The sequence below is a fragment of the Pectinophora gossypiella genome, chromosome 20, assembly GCF_024362695.1.
Source record: "Pectinophora gossypiella chromosome 20, ilPecGoss1.1, whole genome shotgun sequence".
NCBI lineage: Eukaryota > Metazoa > Arthropoda > Insecta > Lepidoptera > Gelechiidae > Pectinophora > Pectinophora gossypiella.
Window position 1 is genome coordinate 8,015,771 of NC_065423.1, and position 19,788 is coordinate 8,035,558.

The 19,788-nt window shown below is 37.5% G+C and overlaps 1 protein-coding gene across 5 annotated transcripts in view; it reads left to right on the plus strand.

Moving 5' to 3' along the window:
• LOC126375985 (eukaryotic translation initiation factor 4E transporter-like) overlaps positions 1-13,650 on the plus strand; it is a 45,319-nt gene extending 31,669 nt beyond the window's left edge. For 4 of the 5 annotated variants that reach the window (XM_050023121.1, XM_050023120.1, XM_050023117.1 and 1 more), the window contains 7 exons: positions 219-318; positions 3,006-3,175; positions 4,173-4,277; positions 5,116-5,193; positions 5,735-5,797; positions 8,005-8,095; positions 9,623-13,650. In XM_050023121.1, coding sequence (XP_049879078.1) covers positions 219-318; positions 3,006-3,175; positions 4,173-4,277; positions 5,116-5,193; positions 5,735-5,797; positions 8,005-8,095; positions 9,623-9,801 — 786 coding nt within the window. In that variant the 3' untranslated portion in view covers positions 9,802-13,650. The remainder of the gene's footprint in view (positions 1-218; positions 319-3,005; positions 3,176-4,172; positions 4,278-5,115; positions 5,194-5,734; positions 5,798-8,004; positions 8,096-9,622) is intronic. The other variant, XM_050023119.1, reaches the window with a different exon arrangement.
• Positions 13,651-19,788: the final 6,138 nt, after the last annotated feature.

The window sequence follows — 19,788 nt, forward strand, 5'->3', positions numbered from 1 at the left end:
AAATAAAACAAAAACGCACAGTCTCATACCCATTGGTGCAAGTCCCCGTTTGAGAAGCAGGTCTACCACAGGACAACATCTTCATTAATTTAAGAGCCACGCTCTTCTCGGTGTAGCATTTTCTCCATGCTACTTTTTAGGGAAAAATAGGGCAGTGGTTTCCCTCTTGCCTTCCGCCCACACCATAGGACAATAGTGACAAAATGTATTGTTATCAGCAAATGGGCGGGTCTCCATTGCCGGGCGGTGTGGGCGTGGGCCACTTAGTGGTGCCGCCGCATCACCAGCCGCTAAGACTGTCGCCGCTGCCGCATCCAGGTGAGAAATACTTTATATGTCTGAAGTTTATTTATATACTTATTTATTTATTCATTCCTTTATTTATTTAGAAGCACTTATATCTACTTATAACAAATAACACAATACATACAATATATACTATGCAGGTTGAAATGATTTACTATACAGGTTGTATGTTAGTGACATTGTAACTTAAACATTGAGGGGGATTCAGACCATGATTCTGAGTTGATCAAGTGAAATTTTCCGTCGTAAAAGTATGAAACTAAAAATAATAAAAAAAAAACCATTAATTTTGCGACGGAAAATTCCACTTGATATTAACTCAGAATCATGGTCGGAATCATCCCCCTCAGTTTTCGCTACGATGTCACTAACACCCTGTATTTATTATACATACATGGAATAATTTTTAGTGTAATAACTAATCTCAACGTAAGCGATACTCTTACCTTAATTCTATCTTGTAAACTAAATAACTGAATAATTATCGTCTTATATTGCACTCGCATCTTTCATTAACTTACCTTATCAACTATATTAAGAGAAGTGGGTGTTCAGTCTTAAACTAAGAACGGGCTCCTACATATGGCTCATGATGTATGAGATATAGGATTAAGCCTGTATCCCCGAAGGATAAGGCAGAGGTGTATGGTATATAAATTCACTACTCGCTAGCTATGATTAAGTCCCATGTAATAGGGGGCGAGCCTGTTGCCATCAACCGGGCACAAATCCTGAACCTACGATTAATCTATGCTCCAAACACGAATTCAAACTCAAATCACTCAAACACACACACACATACACACACACACTCCACACATGTTACTTTCACACCATTCCACATTATTATTGTTTTACTTACTTATTTTTATTTTTTGTGTAAATTGTCAAAGTAATCTTTAAGTTGTTAAAGTTGTAAATTCCGGGGGAAGGCCTGATGTCCTATAATACAAGTTTACTTAGTTTAGGCATCAGCCATCCACAAAAAAATAGCTTGTACCTATTAGATAAGTTTCTTTGTAATTTATTTTTTGTGGTTTGGAAATAAATTTATTTATTATTATTATTATTATTATTATTATTATTAATCGAATTCAGTGGTTTAGAACTAGAGCCGGGATTTTGGGTTGCAGGTTCTAATCCAGAATAGGCCTAAACCAATGATTGTCGAATTAGTTTTCATGTTCGGATCATAAATGATTATCACGTGCTCAGCGGTGATGGAAAACATCGTGAGGAAACCCACACATTCCCGAGAAATACATTTTCGGAGGTATGTGATTCAACCTGTAAAGCAATATTGCAATTTCACATTTACGCATATAAAAGTAAGTGCGCAAAGCAAACAAATGTCAAATAGCAATATTGCTTTTTTAGGTGAATGGCTTCGATGTGGCCCTTTTAACCCCCCAGAATGTAATTATTCAAGAAGGCGTTTACGTGTTTTTCACTATAAAGTGACGAAATGTATTTGCATCAATACAAACATTGATGATGATCGCTTGAATTTGTGTTTTATCGTTGTGTATTGTCACGGACGCAGCTTTTTGTGTGTCGCCCATCATGGCGACCAGTCCCAACACGCTAGCCGTGCACCATCCAGGTAGGTGCCGGATTTGTGTTCAATTTATTACACGTGTTGTAAAACGCCACCTATCGCGATTTATGTCAATTAAACCTTTTGCGATAGAATGCGAGTGGATAATTACGTAAAAATAGGTACCAGTCCTATGTGTCAGGATCCTTATCACAAACATACGAGAGGGGTAGTCAGGATCCTTATCACACACAGATCAAAGGTTAATTCTAAAGATGCTCGATAGATGGCGTTGCTAGCTAACTTAATTTTACTACTGAACCGACCGCGCTCAAGACGGTTGCTCTAAAGTGGCACTCATTATACTAGAACATTCTACGACCGAGTTTTATTGTAATCACATTGCAAGATTCACAGTTCCATGCAAAAATCAATCAAAATATCGTCCCTGCTGTAATTGGGTAGTTTCCTAGGTCAAAGTCAAAGTCAAAGTATTTATTGCACACCATATGGTAAACAGTTATTAAAGATATTATAGTATCACATATGGACCCGGGAGGGTATAGCAAAAACAAACAAAAATATTAAGAAATTACATTAGGACAGAAATAAAATAAAAAAAAAATAAATAAATAATAATAATAATAAGTACTTAACATTAAACAAACTTAATCTAAAAATAACTATGAAAATCTTAAAAACTATTAAATATCAACAAAAACTACATCACTAAAAAAAAAAAGAAAAGAAAAAAAAGAAAAAAAAGATTAAAGATTAAAGACTAAAGATTATGATTGCTAAATAAAGGTCAATTCTGATTACTTAATAAAGACAGATCTAAAGGTGTGAAAAAAACGAACTTTTTTCTATTCAATTTATATATGAATTGTAACAAAGAAAAATGTAATAATAAGTGCGACATTTTGTCACGTTTTTCTATGACGTCACAGGTTGCTCATACAAATTCCATAGCAATTTCGTGTTTTAACGTTTAGTAAACAGTAATTGATGTCCTAAAGTATCGTATGGTTTAATCTAATTTAAACATTTAAGCGCACGAATAAGAAATAGCTGTAGAGTGCATCACGGTAGTTCGCCATTCCCAGATCAGAGTTAATTGTACAAACTAAAAACCTATTTAACACAAATGTACACCCCGCAGGAGTCCCAGCGCGCATCCCCTCCCCGCGCGAGTTGGCTGCGCACACGCAGTCGATCATGCAAGGCGCGCTCATCAAGAAGAAGCTGGAGGAGCAGCGGGAGAACTACCGCCGCCGGCACGAGATGCAGCAGCCGAAGCAACCAACGCCCATCTCCTTTACTCCCACTTCGGTGAGATTATCATTATTACAAACTCCATACATAGCCCGTGTTCATGCGTGAATACGCCCGTAATCCCTAAAGCATTAGGGTTCGCGCACAACAAAGCATCCTCAAGCTTGTTATCAGAATCAGTCATCTATTCAACGTAATTATCACAGATAAACTTGTTGAAGGTCAATTTAACATTTTTCAATTTACGTCATTTTGCAAGGTGTTATGGCTGAGGAGAAGAAATAACAAGAAACTGTAACAGCAACAAAATTTGTCCTAAATTTGGTACCGGGTGAGAGCCCTCAGCGGTCCCCAAGTGCAATAAGTAAATCTGCAATAAGTTACGCCAATTAAGCTCATTCGTAATACTTAATTAAAATAAAGACAGATCTATAACTGACGAAAGACTTATTTAATTTATTTTAGAATTTTGATGAAGAAAAGCGTAATAATCCGACATGTTATCACGTTTTACAACGACGTCACGGTGTGCTTTTCCATACAAATTCCATAGTAATCGCGTGTTTTGACGTTTAGTAAAATGTAACTGATTTAACTAGTTGGATACTGGCCTACATTTCATATACTTGGGTAGTTTCACATACGGCACAGGGTAGTTTCCAACTAGTCAAATCAGTTACTTATTACTAAACGTCAAGACACGAAATTACTATGGAACGTACTTATTACTAAACGTCAAGACACGAAATTACTATGGAACGTACTTATTACTAAACGTCAAGACACGAAATTACTATGGAACGTACTTATTACTAAACGTCAAGACACGAAATTACTATGGAACGTCATAGAAAAACGTGATAAAATGTCGGACTTATTATAACGTTCTTTTGTATTAAAATTCATAACGAAGTTAAATAGAAAAATGTAAAAGGTTAGTTAGTTTTAGATCTGTTTTTATTTAGTAATCAGAATTTCATAATTTATCTTGCACCTAGTACACGACCCAATTTGAATTGTTATATATTTTTTTAATTATCGTATATTTTGTCAGGTGTTACGCAAGATGACAGCGGAGAAGGAGTCGGAAGCCCAGAGTCCCAAGCAGCAGCAGTGGGCGCAGCCGCCCAAAATGCCGCAAGGTCGACCCATCGTCAAGGTAACATACATAACATAAACTCACGACTATATCCCAATTAGGGTCGTTAGAAGTACATCTATCGCAAGATGAACTAAGTACCCACACCTCACCGAGCTTTCTGATAAACCAACGTGATAGGTGGTAACATCAAAGCCTATACAAGAAACACAAAACGTACTTGACACGAAATTGTTGCAGATGTAAACTTTAATGTTGTTTATTTTAGAATGTTTTATGTTTTGAATGCATGCCACTTGTTTTAGTATATTTGGAATATAATAGAAATCATTTATTTTAGATATAAGTAGTATTATTTCTAAAAAGGGACGTCAGCTCAGCAATATGTTGTGACACTCCGGCATTGAGGGAGTGCCACAACGCTGATTTTCAGCTGTGTATATCTGTGTAAATCAATATTTGCACGCCTGCAAGCAGGCTCAATACACTAAGGATATACCTATATAATTACCTATTAAGGCCAACTATTATATTCATGCAAATAAATGATCTATTTATCTATGGTCTAAACCATGTAAGCGCCTTTTTGAAAAATCACATTCTGTTGTGATTGTCTCCAAAATACAAATATACTTTATTTTATTGCACCAAAATCAAAGGAAATATTTACAAAAGTAGCTTAACTAAGTACATGGCAAATGGCGGCCTTATCTCGATTGCTTTCAATTAATTTCCATCCGGGTAAAATTTGAGGCTACATTGTTTTACCTGCTGGTTTTCGAAACTGCAACCTAGTAGTGAGAGTGAAGCGTTCTTGCAACCGGGCTCCCACGGCCATATTACAGAAGTCTAATATACACGGAACTATAATATACATAATGCTTATTTCAACTAATAGGGTAACCAAAGCGGCGCAGCGCCGAACATGAACTACGGGCCTACCGACTACCAGCAGCATTATCTCAACCAGCAACAGGTCAGTCTTTGTATCTTACTACCACGGAGTAAAGAACAATACTATGTGTAGGACGGTAACTCTCCGCCCCGCACCAATTCTAATCGGGCGCCGACCTCACCCCTCTGTGTCTTACTTTAGTTTTAAATGGCTGTAAACCGCTAAGGAGTGAGATGGAACGCAGACTGTGCGTCTCGCTCGCATTTACGCGGTAAAGCGCCACATTTTGGAGTTTCGTAAAAATTTTCTTAAATTACTAAATAGGTTGTCCTTTTGCATAGGCAAAACTACCTACATTCCGTTAAATATAGCTTAATTAATTTACTACCTATACAGGTGTTAGCGACATCGTAATGATAACTTTAAGGGTGATTCTGACCATGATTCTGTGTTGACAAAAAACATGAATTTTGCGATGGAAAATTCCACTTGATATTAATTCAGAATCATGCTCTGAATGTGTGATGTGAATATACATTTTAGTTCGATAACTTGATATATTGATACTCAGTATTTTGTAGTAAATAGAATATTTTGAATAAGAAATGATGATGTCTTGCAGCAAATGGTAGGCGGGGTCCGTCAATTCCCTCATCCCCAGCAGAGACAGCAAGTGCCTGCTTCGGTGAGTTCTAGACTGTTCTCCAGCCGGGCTGACATGCGCAACGTGATAAAATATTGTCACGTTCACTTTGACGATATATGTCATTTTGTTCGTTTTGTCGCTCAATATTATGACAAACCGCCATTGCTAGCCCATTGATGACGTAAGTGTTACCACTGTGTTACCATTAAATTGATATCTCCAACATTCCAAGGACGTTAATCTATTACTTGTCACATATATAAAATTCATTAAAACTTTAAGTATTAATCTTTTACTACAGTTCAAAATTTCCTTGCAAAGTAAATATAAAAACATTGGTCGTGGGTAATTTATTTTTTACTAAATGGCTATGCAGGGTGGGATGACGTCAGCTGCTAACCTTGAAATGTTAGCTATCACTTTTGAGCATACCTGGTTTTCTTATACCATGCTTTTTTCGACAAACATGGCAAACCAAAAAGTCATGTCGCTCTATCAGAATCAATCGCTCTATCAACGTGATATATTGTCGATGAACGCTAATATGGCGCCATATTTTTATCAGATTCTGTGGACTTTTGACACATCTACGTAATATGTCCGTACTGTCACTATAAAAAAATGAGCAATGAGCAATATGTGTAAACAATGAGCTTGGAATACAGCCTTTTAGCTTAAATTGCCGTGGATTTTACAAAGGATGCTACACGAAAAGTATGCGTGCTGACAAATACAACTTTTTTTTTACAAAAGCGCTACATCGGTTTTTCGACGTGTTAAACGTTTATCGTGATGGTAATTTAATCGAACTTGATACGCATCAGGGAAAATGATAAACTTATCGACACGATCGATTAGTTTTATCACGTTGCGCATGTTAGAAGGGCTGGTCTGGTTTCAGAGCAATACAGTACTGACATCCTATAAAGAAATAGAATCACATTCGCTAAAGAGTTTTTCTAATAAATCGTCCGAACTGTGTTGTAAATATGTCGTGGCCAGATCGTAAAATTGATCATTTCATGATGTGGTCGACCATTTCATGGAATGGTCATATTTCATAAAATGGCCAACTTAAGTTGACCATATCGTTGAAACGTCAACGTTTAATGATATATCAATCAACGTTTGGCCATATCGTTAATGTAGGCGGAGTCCATTTTATGTGGTGTAATAAAAATGTGAATAGTCGATTAATTTCTTAATTAGTTAAGTTCAAAATTATGTACCTATTCGTTATGGAAAATTGAACAATAACATTGATTCATCGATTATAATATCAATCAAGTTATAAATATAATCGATACTAGCGCCACTATCGGTGGATAATGTTACTAATTTTACGATATGATTGCCAACGTTTGGCCATATCATGAAGTAATCATGCATTTAGTTGCTCATATCGTTAAACGTTTTGTGGTCATTGATCTGGCCAAACTACATCATGATGTGGCCAACGAACGATATTCTATTTCATGAAATATGACCATTTCATGAAATGATCGAGAACATCATGAAATGATCAATTCTATGATCTGGCCACGGCAAATACATATACATTATGTATGTATGTCGATTGTATAAGTTCGTATAAAAGTTATAGTTTTTAATTAACAACTTTTTGAAATTGTCTGACACACTTTTCAAGTCGATGCGTGAATCAGGAACCTTAACTCGTCTGTCGAATTTGACAACTCGCGCTTTGACATTTAAGCTCAACTCCCGCAGCCCTGCTGTAATGATACTATGACGAGTAGTTAAAGGTTATTTTTATTCTGTACTCGAAAGATTTCTATATATAATAGCCTCATAGGTCTAAGAAAATGACAAGCTTAAGGTTTCGTGCCTGTGTAGGAATCGCCCAATCACCGCGACAAAGCTTCATTTTACTTGTTCTCTCGCACGCTGTAATTGGTTGATTCCGCACGGCTCCATTCCAGAATAAACGCAACTACATACTTCTGAAAATTAAAATCGTCTGACTTGGACGGGATTTGAACTAGCAGTTCTTGTCAAGCCGGGACGACCCTGTTAACCATTACACCACCGGGTTCCCATTTTGTCCATTCGAATTTCGAAAAAGTGGATATGGATGTTTGTCCCGGTTTGATAAGAGCCCCGTGGGTTCAAAAAATTCAAATCCCGCCCAAGTCAAGACATTTTCTATTTAATTTTCTTTAAGTCAATTTTAATATTTCTGATTAAAAATATTGGAATGGTGATTATATCCTCGTGATTGTTTGCAGTTCAACAACATGAACAACATGGCGCGAGGGATGACCAACAGCACCTCGCTGCATCAGTTGCTAGTCCAATCGCACCAGAGAAGCCTCAATGGTGAGTTCCTGTCTCCTATACCATTATTGTGGAAGAACTTTCTCTTGAGGAGTTTCAGTAAAACGAGACCTCGGAAATTCTAAAGACCTGCACTTTTAAACCATCACAATAGTGGGTTCACTTCATTCTTAATCAATCACTGGGATTTCTTGAGATCACGTTTTCGTAAGACTGCTCTCACTGTCCAAATTTATCTCGTAATAACCCAGAAATGAGATATAGGTTTTTGGTTATTTATTTTCGTCCTTGATTTTATTTATTTCTTACACATTGAACTGGTTAATTATATACAAATATCAAATTACAAGATTTGGTATGTACGTGTATAGGTTTAGGTAGAGAGGAGTTGGAGAATCGGGTCGGAGCCATAAGTCGTCAATTTGCAGTACTGTTGGTGGGTCCTATGACCTTTTCAGTCCTAAATGCAGAATGCCGAACGCTCTGAACTCTGGAAGTCTGTATTTTTCCTATACCCAGCGGTTCTCTGCTGAACGTATTATCTTTTCTTATACAGGGTGGCCCAGAAGTTCAGGATCAAAATGAAAAATTAGATAGAGGGGCTCATTAGCTACCAGAAACCCCCCATGTATGTTCAGCGATTATTTACGGTTTAGGAGATATGACCCATTTTGTACCTTTTTCTAGATTTTCTACCTTACTTCAGAAATAATCATTTTGTCGCTATCCCTTTCTTAATAATTATTTTATTTTACTTCACAACTATGCCTAAGGCTATATACCGCTCAATCAAAGATAAATCAAAGTCAAATTAAGTATAAAAAAAAAGTTATCGGAAGTCAAAGTGAGAATTCGACCAAAATTGTTACAGTTGTTAATACTTCGCCGAAGAATAATAAACACATGAGATTGTCATGGACCCTAAAAGTATTTCTAAAAACTGCTCCATTTAATAGGCTTTTAGAAACATCCAAAAAAAGTACCCTTAATACGGGCAAAAAACTAAGTAATTGGCCCTCAAAGGTTGCAAGACAGACAGATTTGAAGGAAAATTTGACATTCTCATACAATGTAGCTGCTACTTTCTAACGTTGTTAAAGGTGCTCAAAGACACATTTTATTTTAGTATCTAATAGTATGAATCACCAACAGTGTTTGGGGATAACTTTTTCCTTGAAATCTATGTACCTTCATTAAAATACGAATACCAAAAGTGACTGCAAGTTTTGTCTTCGGATTTTTGCTATGTCTACCCTGTTAGCGATTATAAGCGTGATTTTTATTTACTTTTAATTGAAAATGTGTGCGACAAAATGATTATTTCTGAAGTAAGGTAGAAAATCTAGAAAAAGGTACAAAATGGGGCATATCTCCTAAACCGTAAATAATTGCTGAACATACATGGGGGTATTTCTGGTAGCTAATGAGCCCCTCTATCTAATTTTTCATTTTGATCCTGAACATCTGGGCCACCCTGTATACTAGGGAGTATAGGCTCTGCTGAACGTTACGTTGAATAAGTGTCGACCGTATCGTAGCACCGTCGTAACTGGTGCGTGGTGGTTACAGAGATGGGCGGCGGCGGCGCGGCGGGCGGCGGCGACAACCAGCTGGCGCGGTGGTTCTCCCCCGAGCTGCTGGCGCGCGCCTCGGCCGGCAAGCTGCCCTCCGTGCACGTGCCCAACGCGCTCTCCCTCGAGGACCTCGAGCGGCACCACCACTCGCCCGCGCCGCCCGTGCGCAACTGAGCACAAGACCCTCCAGCCGCCGGGGACACGCATGCGCCTAGCAGAGTCGAGCACGCGCCCACGGGCAGCTAACATTACTTCCAAGATTGCCACTGTCACTTGCCCAGTCTCCCGAGTAATGTCAGCACCCCAACGATCCCGATGCTCGTTTACACGTTTATAGCGATTGTCGCGAGTTAGTTAAACCGCAAACGAGCATCGCGAACGTACGTAATGTTAAGGTAGCTTAAAGTTGGTAAGGATTTGACTCAGGGCTTGAAACGCTTCACAAACGTCAGTCCTTGTCTGTCGGTTCATAACCGCATTAACCGGTTCATGTCAGTAATAACTGGATACCGCAACGAATAATAAAACCGGTATAAAAAACTTTACTTTTTCTTCTCTTTCGAGCCCTGAGTACGCGATGGCGGCGCAACAGTGCTCTTCTATTATATTTTTCAAAATTGACGTGACTTAGTTGCATATGTCTCAGATTTTTAAAAAGTAGTATTTATTTATTATCTGTTCTATTCGTGAGAGAGAAAGAGAGAGATGTATGGTGACGTATTTTGACGACAAATGTGACTAAGTTACCGGTTGGATCTGAAACTGAAGTTGTTGCAATTATTCACATACGGACGATGTTTGCGGTACAAAATGTCACGTGATTCGGATACGAGTTTTTCACTGATCAGTGGAAAGATTCGTAAGGAACTCTGGATGTTTACGCGGAGTCTTCAAGGTCGTTTGAATAGATACTTCAAACGGGCAACATATACAAGCTGCATATTTAGAGAAATTTACTAGACCAATGGGAATATTTAGTTATGATAAACATTCGGGTATACAAATTGTGTAATTAATAACATTCCTATACACAAAGACAAATATATGAATTAACTACGGGGTTACAAACCTTGCCAAATATTTCAACAAATGACTATTATATGTCGCTACTGTTGCCTCACTCCAAAACGTCTAGAAAGCACTACCGCGTAAACTTAAATATTATGCAGTGACGTATTTCGAACAAAATTGCTTGGTTTACGTCGGACAAACGATAATTAATAATAAGTCCATTATTAGGTATACACCAGTGAATATAGGAAGGGTTATGAGGATATTTTCCACATGGGACGCGTAAATGTATTCGAACATTTTTATAATCGACCAATCACGTGAACGTTACACACATGGAGGCTTGTGATTGGTTGAAAACACGTCAAAATGTAGGGTTCATTGGTGGAATAAAAAGGGAACTTATATTGTGGTTCTTGACAGATAATAAATTCTTGAAAAAAGTATAAGCCTTGCGAATCAACTAGGCATCTCGCTTGTATACAACCCCCTTTACGCGAGGTATTTAATTAATTCGCACGGGTTATAGGCTGTGTGTGAGCTGTATTAATGCGACGTCACGATTTATAACAATGACGTCATAATAATATTCTCATGTACTCCAAACTCGAGTAAATAGAATAGCATTTAAGCGACTGGCTCGTAAAACAAGATCTAAATAACACATAGACTTGTCTAGTCAAACTAGGTTCACTCATCCAAAATTGACATTGAATATGACTGTACGTTTCACACTATAGGAATTGTCGAGTGTGACAGAATTCAAAACGGCTTGTACACGTTGGAAATTATTCGCCACTCAAAGGTTTATGTCGCACTTCATATAGAGACAAAACTGACATAATAATTGTAGTACCATGAAGTTATTTTTAGGGCAAGGTAACACGAGAACATCAAATTCACGAAGGACCATTCATATTGTAAAGCGCAGTTCTACGGAACCAGCGGGGAAGCCTTTATACATCGGACTAAGTGTCTGAGAGAGACGAAAAACTTCGATTGACCGCATCCCTTTTCTTTTTCATGTATTTAGGCATATGTATAAAGCTTTCTCGCTCTTAAAAGCGTTGGATCACGAATTTTAATAGTGTCGAAATTTCTTAAGGTTTAATATAAACTCGTGGTGTAATAATTTATCGTGTGTGAAAGCCTCTTAGGTAGTAGCTGCGAGGGTATCCAATTTTTGATGTATTTCTTTGTACGCGTATTCAACGTAGTATAGTTTCGAAATAGGCAGTAGATGTTATCATTTCGAACCCTACGCAGCTCCCTTCAAACATTTAATTCGTAACGCGACGAGACGTTTGAAAGGCGACATTTTTCGTAATGAAAACGGACAAAACCTCCCTTCGTTTCTTCTGAGACTCAATCCCACAAAACAAACATATTATGAAGTCTAATGTGTTTTAAGAATCTGTGGTAGCAGAAGAAACTTACGTTTTCCGTGTCCTAACATTGTTGGGGAAATGTCGCCTTGTAAGGCGTTCCCGCGCTCTGACGGTAAAAGTAGTGAACGCAAGCAACCCCAGTCAAGTACGCGAGGTCGGAACACGAGTGGCTGGCGCTCAGTACTTTTAACACTGCTCGGTCGACATAGCTGTGTGCGTGCGTGCTTGTATGTGAGAGAGGAATATATATGTATATGTATGTCTATGGTTGTGTTTATAAGCATTTTTGTTACTACGTAATTTTCGTGAGGAGAGTTCTTTTCGTTGAAAAAAATAAAGAGATACGTCATTTTCCATGTCTACCGTCTGTATTATTTGGACTAGACATTTTTGGGTGACCTTTTCAGTTGTCAATCGCGACTTTTTTAACGATTTTGGGATTTTGCGCGGACGCCCGTCTCGCGTGACGCGTTTGAAATTCCTGAATATATTTTTTTAAACGTTTTACGATTTGCTCCACTATTCGACGTTTTATCAATTTGAGTGTGCATTTGTTTCTCGAATAACTCGATACCTGAGCTAACATACGACAATGTGTGTCAATTATGATTGTTTAACCATAGTCACGCGTTTGTTTAGTGGATTTATTGATCTTTGTGACGACACTACGTTCAATGGAACGTCAAAAATTAAATGTCGGAAAAGTTCGGCGTCGTTGTCTGCAAGAAAATTGATACATTCCACTAAGTGGCGAGTGTATTCTTTCCACCAAATGGACAATAGCATGTAGGGTTCTAACCGTCCATCAATCGTCTACCTGTTAGCTCAACACTTACGAAGCAATACTTGTATACTTTAAAATTGTATCGCTCATTTCGCCCTATGCCTTTAATTCGACAGGCCAGACTATTGTACCTAAAGTTACAGGAAACAAATACATGTTTTTTTTGTGGGAGTGACCAGAAAGGGAAGAGGGGGCCTAGTCAAAAAGTTAATTAATTTATTTTAAATGTTATTACGCATTCTATCATGAAAAATATTATTGATTTTGCCACCTATATTGAAGCTGGGGACGTCACAAATACCTAAAATTCAGCTGATTGAAACTGTATTTCTATGGTATATTTATATTCACTTTCAAGATTTAGTACAAACCCTCTTCCCTTAACTGCTTCCTTTGTTTAGTTCAAGTTTCAATGGATTTAGATGTCATTTTAAAATGGATTTGAGGGGTCTGTGAGAATCATGAAGTGACAGTATTGATGATGCTTTCGACGAAGAGCCTCGACGCATTTGTGTACTACGACTGTTAAGTATAGTCTAAAAATGATTAGAAAGAGGCACGTGCTATGTTTTCGTACATTTAATTGAAAATGTGTATGAATCTTACGAAAACGCAGCATAATATAGCCACTTTTGGAAAGTATTTAAGTATATTCAGGTAATACTTAACAGTACTAGTTTACTTTTGGTTCTTACGTAGTGGATTAGTGGCGAAATTTCAGTTTTTGGAAATGATATTCGCCAGCCGGCCGCGGCGGCGCGGCGTCTCGGTCGCCGGCGTATTACAAGAAAATGTCTCCTGTAAGCTTTAAATTATTGATTAAAGAAAAATTTGAAAGTTTATGTTTGTTTCATTCACCTTTGGTTTTAGTGTCAATAAACATACAAGGTTAATTCCACGCGAAACTCGAATTCATCTTGTTGGTAAGAACCGCAACTAGATGGCGTTAGTTGTTGCGAAAACTGATCGCAAGATTTTATGTTTTCGTGCGCTTATTTTACTGATCGTTTCGATTTGTTGATTCATGTTTTAATATTATTTGTTCTTAAGTTCTTTGTTTCAGCTTCCATCCAGGATAGTTCAGGAAACGAAAATCCAGAAAAAAGCTGAACCAAATTTACATTAACCGAGTCAAAAATTTATCCGGAATCTCAGACATGCCACTAGATTAATTTAGGCGAAGAAAAACACCATATTCGTCATAATAATGTTTATTCGAATAATACATTTATTTTAATCCATTCCTTATATAATACGTACCTCTTGTTCGTTACATTTGTGTTTCAGTCCACAACACACAATTAAGTGCTTAAGTTAGTAAGTATATTTTTTACGATCTATTTTAATCCAGCGCTAATGTACCTACTTTCGTGTAAACGATGTCCAATAAAAATAGTGATTGACAAGTAAGACTTTAAATTTTACAAAGTAGGTAATTGAGCGGGTTCAAATCGAATCTAGATTCTCATCAACACTGTAATCCATACATTTCATGGCTTATGTGTGTAGTCTGGCTTATGTACAGGGCGAATATTGATGAAAAAAATTAAATGGAAATCCCAACTTTTATTGGCGAAAATAGCCGATATGTTGATTTCGCTTATTTGTTTTGGTTTAACGCCAGACACACGTACAACCAGACTCCGTCCTTGAGTAGATTTCATTCTAAGTATTGAGTCTTTTGTCCACAGTTTAAATATTTCCTCATTATTGTACAACTTCCATTAATCTTTCGCTTTTGTCTTACCTTATTTTGAACAGACGATCATTTGCATCGCATTGTTTTGATTATAGATGAGATAGTGAACTAGTATCCAAAGTTTTGTCACAAATTTCGACAATTCTTCCTTGACAATATTGATGCTTCGTTATTCACGGTAGGACCGTTTCCTTCATTCACCCGAGCTTTATCCCGTTTTTCGCAGGTTCCGCTTACCTAAACTGTAGATTTGACACGTCCGGTTTTTACCCGACTGCCAAAGGAAGGTAATATTTTTTACAGAGGTGTTTGATAATGTGACCCACGTATCCTTGAGATCTTTACTGAATTTGGTTTCACACAGACTTGTAAAGCATTATAGAGGAGGAAAATTAATTTCCCGCCGAATTTCGTCTTCACAGAGTCTATAAATTGGTCTTGATTACAGAAAAATAGTTAAGGTTAAGCATAATTACCAGTCTGATATAAGAACGAATAAATCTGAAATTAAGTTTTGATTTCACATTATTCAGAGTTGTTTCAAAACTTAGATAACACGGGGTAAAATCTTATACAAAACAACAAACACAATAATATAAAAAGAAACAATTTTCCGTCGCTGTTGTGCTATGGCATCAAACCTAATTACCTACAAGCTCAACAAAATAACCAAACAAGTAAATTTAGCAAAGAAAACCACACAGTAACAGTACATTACCTAACATCGCTAAAAAAACATTAGTATTAAAACTTATCGCTTTCAAATGTTTCTAAAAACATGGTAACATAACCAAATAACGAAAAATTATATATAAAATATTTACAGAAAACTGTGGCACGGGTTACCCGCGCTATGGCTTGGTGGCGACTGAAATATCCGAGTGGAGTCACTAGTCACAATAACTCGTCTTGCGCAGTAGGGTTCGAAGTCCAAGATCGATACCAACACATACCTACTAGTACTTGAAAACTTCGTCTCTTGCGTTCGTATGGTGAAAGTAGAGGACAGAAGAGGAAAGGATGTTCATTTGGTGGCCTCGTGTTTCTCGCGTATCGCGTCACTGAACTGTATAAAATTACACAGCGACATAGGTATAGAAATGTATTTCTACAGTATTTTGCCAACATTGAGCAGCTTCTGTACCAATATATACCTACATCCTACCTAAATAACTCTATTTTTAAATATACGATATTAAATGCTAGTGATATGCAACCTTTTGTACTTCAAGTGTAGCGAAATGCAATTGGCTTTACCATAATGAAGTACTTAAGTGAAGTAGGTACTTAAGTGAAGTACTTAATTACTTCATTACATTTAATGATAAAAAAAATAACATACAGTTATTTTCGTACAAGAGAGCTGCTAATACGCACCTCCCTACCCCAGAGATATACCTAGTTCAAACGTAAATGAACTTCTTTATTTATTGATTGCACATATAAACACCACACTAAAAACAATTACAAATGCGACAAGAGAAGTACAATCTACGGTACTTATTTTCTCTGTCTATTAACGAATCGACGCTCCGTGCTTCGGAAGGCACGTTAAGCCGTTTGTCCCGGTTACCACTTACTGATGTAAGTATGTAGTCGTTACTAGTGTTGGGTTCTTACCCGGAAAATTCCCGCGTTTTGGGAATTTTCCCAATTCTGAGGGAAAAAACCCGAAAAATTCCCATTTCAAGGGAAAATATTTTTTATCGCATATATTTGTATTAAAAGTAAGGATTTCCAACAAAGACCATTTAAATATAATGTATGCCTACTTATGCCCAATTTATCTTCTGTCGTAGTGTCGTATGAACTCTTAAAATACTTAAAGGAGATCATCGGATTTCGGCCCAGAAGTCAAAGTGCCGGCCAAAAAATAATTTTGCTATATTCCGTTAGATCTTATCCATATGAGCATTTATTACTATGGCACCAAAGCTGTAGGGTCAATATCTTCGGTTTTATTCGATTTTAAAAAACTGTATTTTTCATACATTTTAGGTGAAAATGTAAAGTGCCGGCCAAGTAACAATAATGGTATATATCCTTAGAACTTATCCGTCTGAGCATTTATTACTATGGCACCAAAGCTGTAGGGTCAATATTTTCGGTTTTATTCGAATTAAAAAAAAACTGAATTTTCATACATTTTTGGTGTAAATGTGAAGTGCCGGCCATGAAACAATATTTGTATATCCCGTTAGAACTTATCCATTTTACCATTTATTATTAGGGCACCAAACGTCTATGACCATTATTTTGACTTTTGTTGGACTTTACGTTATAGTTTCTGTGTGAAAAGTGCCGGTCAGCAAAAAACACATGTCAAAGCTATCGAGAAGATACCTGTAAACATTATTCACTATGACAAAAACGTGTATGACCATTAATTAGTTTGGCTTTTGTTGGATTTAAAAAAAAACTTGATTTTTGATTCATTTTGTATAAAAATAAAATATAACAGGCGCGTTATTTAAAAGATCGTCAGAATGTTTATTACTATGGCATTAAACGACTATGACCAATATTTTGAACTTAATTCGATTTTCCAAAAATCAAAAAAGTTTTATCTAGTGATAATGTAACTATCTTGCTAAAGGCGTAATATGGTGGTCGTCTTTTGAAAAGTAGGTTTGCGTTTGACCACTACCTTACCTGATGGTGATACACGCTTAAGAAACTATTTTTTTTTAAAGAAAAGTGTATACAAGGAATAAACAGTGGGGTGATAGAGGTACCTACTATGTTATCGGCCGAGTAGCACCAGGACATTGTGATAGGCATATTTGCAAAGTACAACTACCCGACTCCTGTTTTCCCTAACAGATACTTCAGACGTCATGCCAATATACGAGTTTCGTCACTAGATGGCAAGCTTATCTTTGGAGGGTGGTAACCATTTACAGTCAAGGTGAATCAATACCATAATTCAACCTAAACTTAGGCCGTAACGTTGAGTCGAATGCAAAAACTACAGCCAACGTCATATCTAAAATCAGATAGTATTAATATAGAAGTTCACCTAACAACATACAAAACAAAAACACAAAGTATTTATCTCACTAATAACTAGTCATTGGGAAAGCTCTGCTTGTTGTCATTGTTAAAATGTATAAAAAAAAGTTTTTTAAAAAGTCCAATAAAAGCCAAAGTCGACATTTGGTAGTATAGTAAAAATACGTCGTTCAAGTCGTTTACCAAAAGATTTGACTTATTTTGTTTCGCTGGCTGACATTTTTCCCATTTAAACCAAAACGGAAAGAGACACGAATAAAAAGTCAAGATAACGGTCAAAAATGTTTTGCGCCAGATTATTAAATGTTCTAAAGGTCCTTTGTAATCCGCCGTACCGCATTTTTTACCCAAAGCACTTTATTTTCATACAAAATAAATGAGAAATCAAGAATTTTAAAATCCAATTAAAGCCAAACTAATGGTCATACACGTCTGGTGTCATAGTAAAAAATGTTCAGAACAATCTACTCGAAAGGTTTGACACATTTTTTTTCTCTGACCGGCACTTTCAAATTTGGGCCGGCCAAAGTATGGAAAGCCGATGATCTAATTGGAAATATATTTTGAATGGAATGTTCGATTTTAATAATTTCATGCAAAGATATCTACATATTATAGGATATATAGGATGCTTTTGGCACGAGAGAATGTCATCATCGAGGAGCAACATGGTTTTGTGCAAGAAATTGGGAGGCACGAATACCTACAGATATTATTTACTTGAACTATGAAAAAGCTTTTGATCGAGTTCCTGTCACACCATTGATTGCTAAATTAGAGCCCTTTGGAATCAAAGGCAATGTCGTGAAGTGGATTGAAGACTTCCTGTCAAATCGCACATTCTCTGTGCGCATCGGAGAATCATACTCTGTTCCCAGAAAAGTCCTCAGCGGTGTGCCGCAGGGATCGGTATTAGGACCTATTTTATTCAGTATCTACCTTACAGATCTTAAACATGGTATCATGTCTGATATATCACTCTTTGCAGATGACACGAAAATAACAGGGAATCCACTTATTAGCCATAATATAATCCAAGATGATCTTGATAGAGTAATTGCTTGGACCCGAGATTGGCTAATCACATTAAACGTAGACAAATGCACTGTGTTGCATGTTGGCAGTAACCACCCCACGTTGAGTTACACCATTGACTCAAAACCTCTCGAGTGTGTTAAAAAACAAAAAGACCTTGGCATAACGATAACACATAATCTAAAGTGGGACGAACACATTATTGGAATCACTAAGAAGGATAACTCCCTCTTATACATAATTAGAAAAGCTTTTTATCATATAGATACGGAATTGTTTCTTAGGCTTTACAAAACTTACTTACGTCAAACCGCTGTTAGAACATGGGTTTCAAATATGGAGACTTTACTATCGGAAGGACATTGCACTACTAGAGAGAGTCCAAAGAAGAGCAACAAAGATGGTGACAGTACTGGCTGGCCGGAGTGGACCTTAGCGGGGGCCGCAGGACTCTCACCTCTGGCTTGACTTCATTGGCCAGCCAGAGTGGGGCGTTAGAGCTATACGCTCGCAGGGTGGAAGTGAAAGATGCATAAGTCGCGAGTTGGTAAGGCGGGTAAACCGCCTCGCAGAAAGCGGTGTACACCTCTTGACACCCTGAGATGCTCACAACCTTGTTGCTGCCTTGCCGTCCAGTCGCGTCGGCTAGATAGGTGGCCCAACCAGTGAGTGACGAGTCACCGCCTGCCCAATGTATCTCTGTTATTAACATTGGTCGAGCAGGCGCCATAGTCCCCCATAGCCCCAGTATATAGGTTCACTAACCCCCAACCCAATAGCCCAGTTCCTTTTGTTCCCATAATCTGCAATAGTCCTACACGAACCAGGGATTGTCTTTGGGTGCACTCCCATAGTGCATACAGGGATAATCGCCGGTTGGTGTCACAACACATTTAGAGTAAATTGTCTTAAGGGGCCTCTACGTGTTGGCTTCGGCCCCACGCACGCCTTCCAAAAGTCCGGGACTCCATGACAGACCCGACCCGAGACATGGAAACGACATACAAATAATAATAAGATTAAAAACAATTAAATAAAAAATATTTTCCCATGATTCGGGAATTTTTCGGGTGTTTATTTTATTTTCCCATATTTTCCCGATATTTTTTCTTTCCCACCCAATTTTTTCTTTCCCTGCCCATCACTAGTCGTTACATAGTCATATCAGCGGCCTTTGGCGGTTCAGTAATAGGTAACCCTGACACCAGGGTTGAGGAGGTTGGTATTTCACC